The following is a 17,405-nucleotide window of genomic DNA, read 5'->3' as shown; positions in this document are numbered from 1 at the left end:
GAAATCTCAGCAGTTTTATAGCCATCTCCTCTGCTCTGCAAATCAAATATGAAACAATTTACCAAAACCCCCTAAATTAACAGGCACACTCAAACAGACACACTTCCCATTTGCAAATATTGGGCACAAAGCTGTATTGCTCACATCCAGCAGATATATTCCAGATTCCAAGTCTGAAACTGTGTTTCTTCCATCTTCTGGGGTGTCCGTGTCATCCCCCTGCCCCCGAAAAAATGAACCTAATCTCAAGAAGACCCCAATATTTGCAAAATACATCAATCCCATTTTGCAGATGGGAAATCAGAGGCACAAAAGTATGAGGTCAAGTCTCAAGGATCTATTTCCAACTTTCAGTTGTAAGAGTTATTTATTCTTCCTCCTGGATGCCCTAATGTGAGTTGCACAGGACATTTTAAAATATAACCATTCTAGATTTGAAGACAAATCTAACCTAATGTTCATTTTATAAATATATATACATATTTGAATATACATGCTAGGGGTAAAAACCCAGCCAGTCACTGTTCTCACACAGCTTTCCTGAAATGACTCATTCCTTCCTATTCATTTGCTGTCTCGCTGCCAAAACCTGTTCACCAGTTGTCACCCTTCATTTCTGCTCTACTCGTTTATCACCCCAAAATGATTATAACAAATGACTGGTGATGGCCTCATGACATTTTTTTAAAGCATTAGCTCCCATCCCTCTATTTTATACAATGCAAACCCTGTATCATTCCCAATTGCAAGAGAAGATGTAGTGCTGGTATCTGCGGTTTTAATCAATTCAAACCTAGTGGTACTTCTGCCATCACTGTAGCTAAGGGGATGGAGCAGCATCACACACCTGTAACTCCCTGCGTGCCACGTGATACTGATCTCAAAAAGAGAATTTCTGGAGAGGAAAAAAATATAATAAAGGTCAATCCCTCAACTCTTCAGTCCAACAGATGAACAGGGATGCTGAGTTTCCAGAGCTCTCAAATGTCGCTTTCTTACTGCAGGCATGTGCAGCAAAGCAACAGCTGCATTTAGGATGGGGAAGCAACATTAGTTTTGACTCTGACCCAGTCAACCCATCAGCTACACAAGTACTCAGTGCTGCAAGTCCTCTCCTGACTACTACCTTAGAGATGTCCCTCCCCACAGTGTAAACAGCAGCAGGCTTACACACTTCTATGGCACTGGGGTGACTCCTAGTTTGCACGGGTGTAAAGGGCAGAACCAGGCACTCCATACAGAGGAGCACTGCAATAGCTAAAACATGGGGCTTTGAATCCCAGTGTTTCCTGGCCCACAGGACTGAAAGCACCAGAAGCAGCTCACATACTCATTTCTCCTGGGTAGATAAGCTGCACATTGTGCTGCACTAAGACTTACTGGAAAAAAACACTCCAGTGCTAAATCTCAGCTAGTTAGAGTTGTAATTGTCTCAAGTCACTTCTGCCACATTTCCTCCTTCCTCCACTGGTTGTCAGCACTGTGCTGCGCTGCAACCGTGTCCAGCTGGATCCTCTGCCCTAGGGAGGCTGCCCTTGGCATATCTGGAGGTGCTACTTGGTGAAACTGCTCTGTAGCTGACGGATGCTGTCAGAGCTGTGCTCCTTTTGGGCCTCACATCTCGGCAGTTTGAGCTCAGCTGGATATTGCTGGTGCCTGTAGGGTCAAGGAAAGAAGCTGGGGAACAGAGTGCTCCCTCTGCCTCAGCAAGGTACATGGGCCCAGTCCCACTCCTCTCAGCCAGTGGAGTGTCAAATCAAATGGGGCCTGTAAAAGGCTTAAAAATATTTCTTTCAAGCTGAACAACAGGGACTGAAATTTCAGAGACATTTCATCAGAAGTGCCATCTGTAAGCTGCTCCTCTGCCTCACCACTTGGAAAGAGAAAGAAGCTCACCTTTCACTCTCCTGAGCTGTCTAAACTCAGCCATCCTGCCAGGTTGCTGTCACTGCAGGGAATGCAACCTGTGGGACAGAGATCCGTTCTCCTGGGAGTCCCCTGTGCCAGACACCATTTCTTCACCTGTGTTTGTAATGTGGGCCTAGCCACTGCCTCCTGATTCAGAGGGGATACAAGTACAGGATTGTCTGCAGGAGATCTCAGAATGAAAACAGGCACCAAACACAGGCTGCCCCAGCTAGCAGTACACATCTCCACCAGACATGCTGCTGCCTGGCTTTCTTGCAGTCACTTTGTACTGAAATGAATTCCAGGAACCAGCTTTGTCTCCTGATTCCACTGTCCCTCTGACATTTCAGACCCTGTAAGTACTGCCTGTGAACCTGCTGCCCTAGGGTTCTGTCAGCTCCTGTATCCCCTTCTTGGATATGGAGGAAAAGACATCTTACCTAATCCATTCCTATTTGCAAGGGGGGTTGATGGTGATGATATCCTTATACCCAGCAGTCAAAGCTGCTCTCTTCCTAACAAAACATATTTGGCTTCTCCTACTCTGCTCTCTCCTCTCTTAAAAGAGTCCTTGGCTCTTTTAAAGCCACAGCACCTCCAGAGTTACCTGTGGCTCATCCCCCTGCGCCCCTGCAGTGTGAACAGTGGTGTCTAGGACTTACTACATCCTCCTGCTCTTGGTGAAGAAGTCACTGAAGTTACTGCTGCCTCTCTCTGCCTGGGAGAGTCTGATCCCCCGCTCCTTGAAGGGCTTTCCCACAGGGTTGCTCTGAGCTTACCAGCCTAGACTCAGTGTTGTCCAAAGTACGAAAAGATGGTGCTGGCAAAAGCGGTAAATTTTCTTAGGTACCTTTGCAAAAATGTCTGTTTTTTGCAGCTGGTTGCTGCCTTCCTCCCCCAAAGGTGGCCCAATGTCAGAGCTGCTAAATATATACAGCTATGTAAATATTTTATTTCAATCTTGTGATTATGAATATTTTAGCAAAACATTTTGCTCTTATTTTCTTGTCTGTCTCCCTCTTCTGCCTCAGGTAAGTGACCAGCTTGACAATTTAGTGGCTAAAAATGGATGAAACATTAAAAATATCACGCACACCAACAACACCATGTTAAATGTATAAAGCCAGCTGAAAAGAAATCCATTATTTATTAGCTCTGTGCCTTTATCTAGCCAAGCTCAAAGTGCATTTCAAACTGGATTCTTCAGAGGTGCTGCTCTTGACTGCCTTGCTCAGTATACTCTAACTTCAGAGGCAGAAAATTATTTTTTTCTGCTGATCATATATTCCCTTTAGTGTTGCGGCTTCTAACCTCCAGGCTGTGACCCCACCAAGCAGCCTGAGGGCTTTGAACATTTTTTCCATTTTCTATTCCCTGTCTTTCTAGTGAAACAGATCCCTTCTGAGGCATGGTACCATCCAACAGTTCTTGCACCTCCTCTCTGAATCCTCAAGGAAAAAGCATAAAAGGAGTCTAGAATATACCTGACCCTGCTGGGCTGGGCACCCAGCCACGGCATTTGGGACACAAACGCTCCTTGTCAGGCACACAGTTGCTGCATAAACATCAAAGACTTGTCTTAAAACACAGCCCACAGCAGACTTCTGGCCCCTCTCCCCCACAAAGAACACCCAGCCCTGCCCTACCCCTGCAGACACTCACGGCAATCCTGCTCATCAGACTTGTCCTTGCAGTCTTCGTCCCCGTCGCACTTCCAGTTCAGGTGGATGCATTCACCATTGCCACACTGGAACTCATGAGCTGCGCAGGTGTTGAGGGCCTTGGCATTGTAGCCACACTTCTCTACGGACTCGTCTGACTGATCCTCACAGTCTGGCTGATTATCACAGACCCACAGCTCTGGGATGCACACACTATTGTTGCACTGGAACTCATTGGGGTTGCAGGTGAGAGGGGAGCATTTTCTTTCATCACTGCCATCCCCGCAGTCATTGTCACCGTCACACACAAAGATGATGGAGATGCACGACTTGTTACTGCACTGGAACTCATTGGGAGAACAGGCTTGGGAATAAAAACAAACACGTGAGCTGTGAGGTCTCCAGCCTACCCCTCACCACTGTGCCAGCTTTACCACATTAGGAATATCTGAGAGAGGGAGAGGGCACAAAAGCACTACCTTGGCTGTCCCAAAACATTTTTCCCAATGGTAACCTACATGGCAAGGAGCAGGTGAAGACACAGTGGTCATTTCCCCAGCTGTGCCACAGGATGTATCCTCTACAGGCCAAGGGCAGCCCTGAAGAAGTGGCAGCAGGGCTGCGAGAACTGCAGGTAGGAAAAGTGAGGGCCCGGCTGCAGTGCTGCCCTGGTGTTGAGGCAAGAGCAGCCAGGCAAGCCCTGGTGTATGGGGTGACAGCACAGAAAGAGCAGGGAGATTGCAGGGCAGGCTGCAGGTGTGCTGGCACGCACTGGTGGACTTGCACAGCGCTTTGCTTTGCTCTGCGCTGACATTACCAGCTTCCTGACTTTCACAAGCACAGAATCAGGTTTCAGGATTTCACAGTGTGCCTGGTTTTGGACATATTAAGTGGGATGTGTAGGGTAAATATTTAGTGAGCTGAGCATCAATTTAGCTGCAATCTGCCAGTAAGGCCCTTTACAACACACTGAATGCCTTCTCTGGAAATCACAGCTCAACATTAACATACAAATGAGGTGTTTGTCAGATAGGAAGCTGAGTGAAGTACTCTCCTCTGCAAGCCTAATGGACAGCTGAACCAGAGAAGCTTGCTCAAATTAAACTTTCAGGTACTCCAAAAATATGCAGTTCACAGTCACTTTATTTCATCAAGGTGTGGGGGAACCAAAACCCTGGAAGAAATTCTCCATAAGTACTTTTAGATAGTTACTTAAAACAGAATTCTGCTGCTTCAGTTTCATCCCTGAAGAAGAAGGGGCAGCAGCGCTGCGAGAACTGCAGGTAGGAAAAGTGAGGGCCCAGCTGCAGTGCTGCCCTGGTGTTGAGGCAAGAGCAGCCAGGCAAGCCCTGGTGTACGGGGTGATAGCACAGAAAGAACAGGGAGATTGCAGGGCAGGCTGCAGGTGTGCTGGCACGCACTGGTAGACTTGCACAGCACTTCGCTTTGCTCTGCGCTGACGCTACCAGCTTCCTGACACAGAATCAGGTTTCAGGATTTCACAAGAAAGTTGTGGCTTTGACAAATCACAAATACAAGAAATACATACAAATAAATTACAACAGTTTTTTTTTCACGTTGCACTTGGGAATCTTTTTGTCTTCAGAACCAGAACTATTTGCTGTTGTAACTGCAGAGCCCCTATGATGAACCGCACAGTTCAGATGGTACTGATTGCTGCAATGAAATGCATCTGGAAAGCGGCAGAATCTCTGTAACGGAATTGTCATATCCCAGCTTTCAGCCAATGACAGGAACCCAGTGGTATTCTACTGAAATATTACATCTATTTTATACTTGGAAGAGAAACTCTCTTTATCTAGCAATTAAGAACCTGTACACTTGTACATGGATACTTATTTACATCATAGCTTGCAAGCTTGCTGGGCTCTGTCTGTTAACCTAAGCAGCCTGTAGTTTTACATCAGTGTGTGTCAATATATATATTTCTCCCCTCCTCCCTGTGCTCTGTCCCATTTAGTCCCAGGTTTTCCAGGTGTTACTGTGTCTATCAGAGCAGCAATCTGCCTGATTAGAAGACAGAGGTTTGCCTTCTTTGGTGCAATACCACTGTCCACTGGCTACGACCCAAGCTCCCTCCAATGGAGATAAACGTTAAAAAGAATCTCAGCTGCACACTGCTGTGTGCCCAACCTGACATCAATAATTAAATGCATCAGAGTGTGGTCACCAAAGGACCACTGTTACACACTGAAATATTATCTGGTCAGTTGCTCAGGCTCCTTCTGTACTTGGTAGAGTATTTTGAATATAGAGAGATGCCCTCAACAGGCAACTCCTGGCACCTAGCTTGGGATAAAAACTGTCCCTTGGAGGGGCTAATTTTTATCCTCTCCAAACAGGGGGAACTGAGATTAGACAACTAATATTAGGAGATGAATCCCTCTCATAAGGACCTGAAATATGAGCTCAGTCTGGTGGAGAAGCATCTGAAAAAAAAAAATAAAATCCCAAAACTCTTTTGTATGGCAGAGTCGAGACCATTAAAATGCTCCAGTTTTCACCCAAATTCTGCTCTTTTTCTTCAGCGAGCATACTTTTCTATAGAAATAAAATAATCTATTAACCCTGTACACAGATGTATAACCTAACACTCTCTTCAGATGATGCATAATATGGAACTGCCAAGTAGAAATTTAAGGTAACAGTTATGATCTTACCAATCTATTTAAAAAAGGAAGTGAGAAACAGGAATATTTCTAGGACTATGTACAGTTTCTGTAACAGATCAAGGCTGAGAAGAAATTGCTTTTCTGGCATTATTTTGATGAATCTCAGAAACAGATCAGTGAGCAAAATTTTGCATACTCCTTTAATCCCTAATTTTTGGGCAAGGTTGTAATGATTTGCACACCCCTAATGTGCATTAATTTCCTTTCCCACAATTGTAATGAGCCCATCTTTTTTCCCCCTCGTTGTTTTCCTGGTCTCACCTCCACCCCTCCTTCTGTCTGTACATGTTTCCCTTCAGAAATCTGCTGCATTGGCAAATTAGCAACTGATAAACATGAGTGGGATACAGACAATGGAAGTTTGCACAAAAGTTCCTCCTCTACACCTACAAATCCCAGTACAGATATAAAATTACTGATAATCGCAGCCAGAAAATAGAAGCAATTCAGCTTTTGTAACCTCTCATGAGAACTTACTCAGTGAAGCTTTTGAATTAGTAGCTAGAAAAATTGCATGGTCATGATTAGTTTATTTCTTTTTAAAAATTAAATTTAGTGTGATGACAGCGCTAGAGACTACAAGTTTGTCCCCCACTGAACAAGTGCAGCAGTCTGGCGGTTGCTGCTCCCCCTTCCCACCACCGCAGTCCTTAGGTGGGGATCAATTCTGCAACTCCTTCGCACAGCTAAAGCTGGGGGCAGCAGCATCAGCACTGACAGGGCATCACCTGCACTAGGACAAGGCCTAAGAGGTAGAAGAGCAGCCCTTTGTGCTCAGCTTTTCCTGCCTGCAATTACAGCAGCCACATGCTACTGGGACAGCCAGTAAGACTGATGGGCTGCTACCACTGTGCCATGAAAAAGAGGCCACTGGACAGCCACCAGAGCTGTCACAGGGGCCACTGCAGTGGTGCACTAGCAGCCAGTGGCAGTGCCAAATGGGAGCACAAGGTCCCTCACTACAGAAGGCTGCTCTAGGCACTTTCTAGTGAACTCAAGAAATAAAAATGCCCTTTCCTTCATTCACAGACCTAATGACCCATCTTTAGGCCTGCTCAAATGGGACAGTTCCTTCTGGGTCACACATGCCTCCAGCAGAGACCTCCATCTCCATGTGCAGCTGGCTCTCCTGCTGGCCACGGGAAGGCAGGTAACAGCCCAATTCCTCTCACCCTTCTGTTATCCTTTCTGACAGCTCAAATCCGCAGGGCATGCCAGGATAAAGCAAAGTCTGCAGCTTCCAGCCACTTGGGGACTTACTCTGGCACAAACAGGCAACACAGGAGAAAAGCTGCTTATAATCCCTCTGTACCTAGGCAAGCGCCAGCATGCTCATGCTCTTCAGGGTCCCTGCTGCATGGTTTGGCGCTGGTTTGAAGAACCTAATAAAAAGCAGCACTACAAATTATCTTACATAGCACCTGGAGAGAGGAGGATGGGGAAGTAAAGTCCCAGGGACAGTTTACTTCACACCTCCGATCACAAATCTGTCAGGGTACCTAGGTAGTCCCATCACTACAGCATTTCAATAGAAAATGTGTGAGTAGCAATTAAATGATCACTGGGGTATTTTTTATTTGACTTGAACAATTTGTTTGCATTCTCTGATTTTACCACCTGTCCTATTGTATGCTTATTTGTTCAAAACAAAGGAAATAAATATTAGCTTGCTTTCCTTAGTGCCGTAGAAATTAATAAATGTTGTACTCTAAGGTGCAAAACCTACTTCAAATATGAAGTGATCCCAGTACAAATTTTGGAAATGTTGTCAAGAAGTGTTTAACCAACAGGACTCAAAGCAATAAACAAGCATGATCACAAAAGCAGTTTTGTAGAGTACTGTAATCCATTAAGGTTCTTCAGTTTTAGGAAGCAAAATATCACATCTAAATGATAGCATGCATGTGCTTTGGCCTATAGACAATATATACCACAGATGTTCTGCATTAATTTCTGCCTTGTACTATATGCCAACACATAGAGCACAACTGTCACATTTTTTGCTTCACAGCCTCCAGCTCCAGTCTTGTCACGTCTTGAGGAGAGTGGAACAGAAGCAGTCTTTGGATAGAAGTGTTTTTAAAAATACAGAGTGTGTGTGTGTGTGTGTGAGAGAGAGAGAGAGAGAGAGAGAGAGAGAGAGAGAGAGAGAGTGTGCGCAATTGTGGAGTTCGTGTTTCAGTACTGGCTAGTTCTCTTCTGCCCAGAGCCAGGATTTAACCAGAGGCTTTAGTGAGCAGTCTGGTGCAGCAGGGTCAATCTTACCTCAGATGTGGCACAAAAAAATTAAGAAAATTCTACCACATGCTTCCTAAGTGCTTATAGAGAAAAATAGAATGCTCTAAAGATACAGGGCACTCTGAGAACTATAATTAAAAAAAAAAAAAAAAAAGATTTGTACACAACAACATTTCTACAATGGACGTCTCTACCAAGCACGGATCCTCAAATCTGGATAAAACTCAAAATATGAAATAAAGAGGATATCCATCATTAATAGGAGCTGGGAATTATGTACAATGGACTATAACCGATGCCACTACTAATCTTTAATTAAAGATTTTTCTAGCTTTTCAGTAAGTCAGTTATTTAATTAATCTCTCTCCTCCAAAAAAGTCAGTTCCACTTGAAATTATATGAATGGCTTAAAGAAAGATAATTATTTGGTAAAAATTGTGGTAAAGTGGATAACAGCAATTACTGATGCTGATGACAAGAAAATAAGATGAATTATTACATTGCATTTTTCTAGCACTCTCCCCAAAGCAACTTAAAAAAAACACGTCTCAAAATTTCTTGGTTTGGTTAAATCTGATAATAGATCTTCTAAAGGTGGCAAAGGATGATTTGTTCATACTAACATTTACACTAGGGAGGGAGAGATCTGCTGCTGATTTATCACTGCTTCAACACTGGCAGGAAAGGCTGGTGGACTTCAGAAACTCTCCTAAGCTGTGAGGTTTAGGATCTGAGCTCCACATGGCTGCAAGAGTGGAATGCTTGAGCTCCGTCTGCCCAGGTATTCTATGTGAAGTGAAAATCCAGCTACCACAGCCCATATAAATTAACCTCCAAGCTGGACCACGGATAAGGAGATCAGAGAGTCCAGACAGGCTAAATTAAGTTGAAACTCCCAAGCCAGTTACCAGTGCTGTCATCATGTTAGTTTTATTTAACTAGTATTTATTCTCAGGCTTAATTGTAGCTAAATTATTTGTCTGCAGACAATTGTTGTTCTTGCCAAATATCTGAATATTTCATACAGATCTTCAGTCAAATGCAAGTCAGATTCATGCCTAGAAGGACAAGTTTCCCACGGAAAGCTGCGCTCCAGGAAGGACAGCAAAAGAGATGGAGGTAAATGAAGATGACCTTGAAGCGCATTGCTCAGAAAAAAAACAGGCCTCCCATGGAGGGAATAATGCAGCAATTCATGCAGTCTCACTACTAACAGTGGTTGTTGCTATGGTGATTGATACCGAAAAGCCTATATAGATGAAGACTGCAGAAGGAATAGTAATTCCTGATATTGTTCAAATCACTAATGTAGCTAAGGAGCCATCTCACGCACTCTTGCAAATTAATATTTGCATGTGCTTACTGCCTTTGCCACACTGCTCTCCTCAAACACAAATGAATTATTTTTCTATTCTCTGCCGCTGTATTTGCATAGTATTAGTTAATTATAATCGAGCGACCAGATGCCAAAGCCCCTGCTGATAAATAATAGTTGGTTCAAAAATGTATTTAATGATTTCAAATAAATTTCCTGAGAATCATATATTCATTCAAAGTGGTTTAATCTTCTGAAAGTAGAATTAATTATTACCCTACAATCTATGGAGAGAAGCAGCTGACGTACAAAATGTATGCACGCTGTGAATTTCTTCCCTGTCTTTAATCTTTCTTATGTGCAATATGGTTGCTAACTCATACCTGCAATCTCCTCAATTTTGCTTCACACCAGGAAAGTGTTAGAAAGTTTATCACAGGTTCTTCTCGTTAAATGACTGAAAACGACCTCCAAATAAGAACAAGTGAGTCCAGTGTAGGGGGTGTAGGGGTAAAATGAAGCATCTTGGGAGAAAAAAAAGGATGGTCAGAATGCCTAAGGTTGCTACTGTGCTGCTTTTTGCTAAAATCTAAGACACCCTATGGGGATCTTGTGGGGATAAAGACATTATTATTACTCTTTTATATTCTGATTGGAACATAATCAGCTGAATCAGATTGGAGATGTTTGGTACTAGCCAAAATTTAAATAGAAAAAAAAAATGCTGCGATGTGTTTAGTGGGTTTGTTTTCTGACTTTGAAAATTGGAACCTATATGGGCCAAGCTCACTCCTATTCCCTCAGACATGACTTGCTTATTAAAATGACAATTTTACAAATTACACTAATTTGGCAAATCCCTCAGAAACATCTGATAACATCCATGAAACTAACAGCTGCTCTATTATTATCACACAAAATTCTGTATTTCTGAGGAATATATAAATGTTCTTCCAGCAAACAGAACAGAGCATTACGGAGCAGGGTCTTGATCCTGTGACAGTACCGACAAAAACCACACCACTGCATGCACAGAGCTCTTGGATTCAGCAGGACTCCCTGTTGTTATGAGGATTGCCTGCACAGAACTTCCTGCACAACCAAGAGTTAATTTTGCCATTGAAGAGTTTAAATCACAAACACTTTGCTAGGAAAAGCCTATTCCATGGATCTCACCTTCCATCCATTGGGCAGACTTCCACTCTGAGTTCATCTGCTAATACAAAGTCACAAACTGTTATTACACCTGCCTGGTATAATGGCAGTTCCAGCTAAACGGAGAAATGTAATTTTCTCCATTGCTTTCTGGTTTCTTATGTCCAGCTCAGAAGAGACACTTCATCAGAATCTTTAAAGCTACCCTTTAGTCACATTAGCAAATGACAGTACAATTTGTTTTTATTCTCAGAAAATTTGAAAGCTCTGTTTTTTATTCTGACTGGGAAAGGCAAGGAATTCAAACCCCTGCCTGCTGGTCCAATCTCAATTCTTAGGCAGAATTCTTCACTGATGGAATCGATTGCTGTACAGGTCTATCCGTAAAAAAATAGAGCAAAGAAAAGCCATGTTGGCCACCCACAGGATACATTTCTGAACCAATGGGCTAAACAGGTAAGGCAGAGAGAAAAGCCTGGCTTCAGCCTGATAATCTAGTAGCTACAGCAATGGAGGATACACAGCTTTTAATTCAGCTGAGTAATGAGGGACAAAGCACCGCTTACACGGTAAGCAATGAGGTCACCGCCCTATAAAATTTCTACTTCCACTACTTTGCTTGATGGGAATTCTCTGTAAGAGGAGATATTTCTTCTTACTGCAGTTTGCTTCACTCAGACTTAAATATTCATTGCATTTAGAACATGGCACTACTAACTCTTCTGGAGCACAGACTAAACAAGGAAATGCTGAGGGTTGTCACATCTCACCCCCCACATTTACCCAACACGCTCTCACATTTCTCTAGGAACAGTGATCCAAAGTGAGTTTGAATATATGTTCAACGACAATTAAAAAGATGATCTGAAACACAACAGTTTGTAAGGCAACTCATCTGAAGGGAAGAGTACCTTAAAACCGAAGCATTAAGGAAACGACAGACAATTGGCAGAATTCAGTGTAGCCAGATTCAAGGTTATGAATATAAGCACGTACTATATTGACCAAGTCTATAAACACAAGACCACTGCAGCAGTTTTGGGAGAGTGAGGGATTGACAGATTTTTCAGGAAACAACCAGCCCCTAATTATTTTCACTTATGTGATATTGTATTAGGGGGCACAGCTATTATAGGATGTAAAAAATGTACCCACATAATGTACCCACAATTCCACAAAAGAACAGCAATCGTTTTTAGAAAAAATGTCTTAGATTTTCTACTCAAATGAAAAATTTAAGCACTGAGTGATACTCACTGCAATTAAAAGTGTAAGGGTCATGTGCTAACTGCACTCACTTTAATAGCAGTGAGATTTCTATGGCATTAGGATTTGCCCTTCAGTTTCTACGCCTTTGAAATAGAAGGCAGCGCTTAGCTGGATTTCGGTTGAGATGAAGCATCAGTTGTACAACATGAGCAATTATTTTAAACTTGTTTAAAAAAAGAAGTGTACTGAAGTGTATTTTATTGTGAGCTAAACCTTTCCAGTTATATTTTATCCAATAAACAAATTTCTTTGCAAAACACAAGCAAAGTTAATCTAACCATTTTATCTTCCTCTGTATGGAAACAGTATATTTCAGCCACTAAGATAACTTTCAGATACTGTTTTATCCATTAATATGACTCATAAACCAGCTTTTTTGTGTGTTTGGCATCAAACATTACTTAGTCTCCTCCTGTGTAGGACTGTACTGAGTTCAAGCTAACTCATTCTGATTCAGTCTTCAGATCATATGCTCAGGAAGTGTAACTGTTAAGCACTCATTAATTAGCGTAACATATACGTACCCGTGGCTTCCGAAGGATGGAACTCCTACCCACGTATCTGCCATCGTAACAGGATCGTTGGCACTGACAGCTACAGGAGATTTCCCTTAATAGAACTAAACAGATTCTTGCTTTTTGGATGAATAGGCTCAGAATTATAGCTCCATTCTTATGAAGAAACACTTCAGGGACATGAAATACAATCATATCTGGCAATAAGAGTTACAATTTCTTGGCTATTTCAACTCCAAGAGCTCTAACTGTTGAAAGATAGACTGCCCAGAATATAAACATAACTACAGGCCAATTTTTGTTCCTCTGACGGTACAACACAAGAAATTGGAAAGAAGAATCAGAGACAACTTCTCCAGCTCAAGTACAGAAAAAGCAGCAGGACAAAGCTTTTGTGTGTGTGCACACAGGTAACATGCAGTCCAGTGGTATTAGGCTTTAGTTTTAATTATCCACAAGTCTTTGTATAAAACCAGTTCTTTCATACCATTCTTCCACAAATCTGAAAAATTATCATGTGGGCTGGGGTGGGAAAGAAAAAGAGAGAGAACACGAGCGTGAGCTTGTGAATGTGTTCTTTGCATCTACGCTTCTACTCTTTTTTCCTTGTGTACCTTCAGGGAAATGTTGTAAAAGTACCACATTCTAAATTGTCTTGTTTTCATATTGTGTTTTTGTCTATTATGCTTTAAAGAACAAATTATTCATGGAACATACTGATATGGACAATTTACCTGTAACTGAGCGATCAGCACAAAGCAAATGTGCAGAAGTCACCACCAAAGCTTGCTGTGGTGAACGAGGCACCACTCAGTACTGGGAAACTCCATTTGTAGAATGTTACACACGTCTGTTCTTTTTTTAAACCGAAGCTGAAGAGACAGCAGTAGGGAAAACAAAGCCATTTTGCCGTAATCATTGGCAGGTAGAGCCCTGGCACAGCTTAGGTCATGGCTTTAGGGTTTAATTCTTGACTTATGCAATGACTATCTTACCTCTAACCTAAGTTCTTGCAGTATTTTACATTTAATTACATCAAGCATCCAATATATTAAAAATGCAACTACCTTCATTTTTCCTGTAAGAGTGCAATTAAAGGTAACTACTAATCTCATTTTTCTTCCTGTTTTGTTTTGAAGGAACTCAGGACAAATATGATTATGGGCTGAGATTCTTCCTAAATAACAATGGGGATTTTTTTTGCAATTACTACTGCTTTCGATGGAGCTCTAATACTTTAAGCAGTGATAAAGTGGCAGCTGTACATGTTTAATTTCTGAGAGCCAGGGCACAATGCACAAGCATTAATCCCTCCAGCTGTCCCGTAATTAAACATCATGTAAAGCCCAGAGGATATCACTGCTGTGCTACCTTATCTTATTTGTAAAAGACTTCCATTTGTTAAATCTATAATAATTTTCTTTCCATTCTTGGAAATAATTGCACATTCCTCCACCATGGCAAGCGTACTCAAGGTAAAGCTACCTTCTATAAAATGACAGGAATTTCAGGCTAGCCATGTCTCTCTTCATCACTTGCTGAAATAATCATTAAGAGTGATAGTAGATAAATATTTCCTCTACAGGCATGAACGAAATACTGTGGGCTTCAATCCCATTAAAACTGGTGGATTTCTCAGGGAGAATATATGGCAAATCTGATCCTTTGGGTTTGATGTCCCTCTGAGCTGACTGAGAAATAATACATCACTGTGCACCTAGCCTGTTAATGAAGGTAACGAACAGAATTCACAACTTTTATGAAAGCATGTATTAATCAGGCTGCAAAGGAAGATAAAATTAGTGCTACATTATCACCGAGTAAAAAGCTCTCAGTAGGATCTGTGGAGTTTTGGAATGAACAGAATCAGTATGGTCATATCCCCATAGGCAGCACTGGGAGTGTGACTCAGTTGCAAAGCACAGGTACCTTTTACTGCATCAAGCAGAAAATGATGCTGAGATGGTATGATGCTCCCTATTGCTACAGGACAATGATAAAAGATGATGAAACAATTTAACTGTCAACAGAACGGTGAGCGCCAGTGCGGCAGCAGTGTGGAGGAAGGTGGCTTTAAGTCAGCTTTGTAATTTCCCCACTTCAGCTGGTTCATCACTAGGTGGATCTGCTGGAGGGATCAGACCAGCTTTAGCCTGCTTTAAATTCTGCCTTCTGCCAATGGTTCTCAGGTGATGTGAGGGCTATTGAGCAGGGTATTTGCAAGATTTTACTCAAAGCTTTCTGCACTTGGACCTTCCAAGAAAAGGACCCCTTCACTTGTAGGCACTGCTGCTTTTTATGGAGAATCACATGCTTGCCTGGAGCTTTGCCAGAAAACAGTAACTGAAAAGTTCCGACCCCAAGGATCCTGTAAGTGATCCTGGAAGTTAAATATTTCCTGTGAGTGTAATACTTCCACATACTATGGAAATGTGAAGGCTGTGAGCTACCAGGGCAAGGACCTGTGGCTTATAGCTAAGCATGACTGTACCTACTGTTGTTTCCCATATTAATTTAAAAAACTTTACCCAGTTTGTTCACTTTTAGTTTAGCATATCATACTATAGGGCTGAAAATCTAGAACTAATTCTGAGATATATGGTCAGCAATGAAAAGCTGGAAGACCAGCATCCAAAAGATACTCTCAATAATGAGGCTGTCACTGTCATGAGACTCCTGCAGGAATTCCTGGCTCTCACCCTTCAACAACTTTATGACATCAGTATAAGTATGTCCATTACCTGCACAAGTTCCCACGGACCCGCTGCCTCTGTACTAGTTAAGCAGAATAAATCATGGAATGGGAAAACAACTTACTATGCTATCAATATGCCAATGAATATATCATTTTACTGTGTCTGACTATTGTAAAGGGGAAAATTGTACACTTCCAACTCCTCATCTGCAAGACACAGTTTCCATACTGGGTGTGAGAAGTTGCCCAGATAAGAACCAGTAACACAGTCAGAAGAGATGGGGCCAGAGCCTTGCTCTCTCTGTTGAGCATCCCAGAGTGCTGTCAGGAGGAACAAGCAATATGTGCATTAAAGGGGCTCAATGCCCGTTTCAGCTGTTACAGGATGGTAACTCTTCTGTTCTAAAGCCACGCTGAAGTGCTCTCTGCATTCCTGAGCAGCTGACAAAACACTGCTTATTATGTCTCTTAGCAGAGACGTAACAAGCTCTGCAGTATTTTGCAAAGTCCAGACTGACCCTGAGCTATGATGCTTTAATTACAGTCTCTCATATTTAATTTCTCTTTTTAGTCTCAGTGAATGCATTCCTAAGCTTGTCCAATCAATTGTGACAAAGGTTAGGTATCCCGGGAGCAGAAAACCTCAACCAGGGAAAGAAGAAAGAGGATGCCCAAACTGCCAAGACAGTGATTTTTTTCTTTTTATATACTCTCTTAAGGCAGGTATTTAAATTTTCAAAAATTGTTTGTACACTGGAAATTAGCAGTGGACTTAAAGCATACCTGCTGGAAGTAAATTATTTAGGCAGACAGGCACTTAGCTACCTCCATACAAGGATTAATACCCGCAATTAATCCCTGGAGCAATTACAGCCTGTGCAGACACAAATCTGGATCCCTAATCACTGATGCTTTATCCACTGCAGGCTCAATAATTCACAGCTTCCACTGGTTCCTTGGGAAGTTCTTCCACAGGGTGAAAATTGCAACATTTTTCCTCCTTGTTCATGGGTGAACAACAACAACAAAGTGCCTTGTCATCCATTGACAATGGCTTCCAAGCAGTATGATGGGGTCAGTGCCTGGACTGCTTATGAAAATAACTGCTTTCCTAATACTGGTACCACACCAGGCCTAACAGGACAGCAAAGGCTGTTTTACACATATCTCTGGAAGTTTTTGTTTTAATAGATTTTGTCTATCAAATTGTTGTTCCTCACTCCAGACACGGCAAATAGGACCCTTATTTCAGATGAATACAATCTGCTTTGCTTACTTCTAAGGTTCGCTTTTTATAGGGCTGGATTGTACAGGGGGAGATGAGGAACTCAGAGGAAATATTTGACTTATCCACTGTCTGAGATGATGCAGTTTTTTCAGGATACCTGCACTCAGGTGGGTCCAGAGCTTGCTAACTGCAGTTGAACCCTCTGTCTAAAAGGGGTTATACAAGGACTGCACACAAGACTGCAAATTCTCTCATTCCTTGAAGGAAAGATATTCTGAGCACTGCTGTGACAAACCTTTTTCAGATCACACAGGATGCCAAACAAAACAGAAGTATTCAACAGTGACCAAAAGCAAAGGAGAGGGATGTAGAGCGCCAGTTAGTTTCCATTCATGCAAGATGATGCACCAAGGATGTGGCTGATAGAAAGCACCAAGGAGAACCCAACCCAAACAGAAGATTCTTATTCATATTCTACACTTTTGTCCCTGAATTTCTGAACAGCAGCTCTCTCCCTCCAGCTGGCCATGCCAGTCCCTACACTGAGTACATGGGATAAATTTCACGTTGACTCAAAACGCAATTACTTAATTTGGAGAAGAAAAATCCATCAAGAATTATCAAATCCTAACAGTATCTGAAAAGCAAGTTGTTGGAGGCCAGAAGCAGACGTAGGAGGAAGAACCACAATACACGTGCACTCTTCTTACAGTTTTGGATGATCCTAC

At 42.3% G+C, this 17,405-nt stretch overlaps 1 protein-coding gene across 4 annotated transcripts in view; it reads right to left on the bottom strand.

The window, feature by feature from the left end:
- Positions 1-17,405, bottom strand: part of LRP8 (LDL receptor related protein 8) — a 195,451-nt gene that overhangs the window by 22,083 nt on the left and 155,963 nt on the right. For 2 of the 4 annotated variants that reach the window (XM_075097591.1, XM_075097592.1), the window contains exon 5: positions 3,571-3,933. The exons of the other annotated variants lie outside the window; for them this stretch is intronic. In XM_075097591.1, the coding sequence (XP_074953692.1) occupies positions 3,571-3,933 (363 nt within the window). The remainder of the gene's footprint in view (positions 1-3,570; positions 3,934-17,405) is intronic. 4 annotated transcript variants of the gene reach the window in all.

This window comes from Phalacrocorax aristotelis, chromosome 6 (assembly GCF_949628215.1).
Source record: "Phalacrocorax aristotelis chromosome 6, bGulAri2.1, whole genome shotgun sequence".
Classification (NCBI taxonomy): domain Eukaryota; kingdom Metazoa; phylum Chordata; class Aves; order Suliformes; family Phalacrocoracidae; genus Phalacrocorax; species Phalacrocorax aristotelis.
Note: the sequence above shows the minus strand (reverse complement) of the source record. Positions and strands in the feature narration are given on the sequence as shown.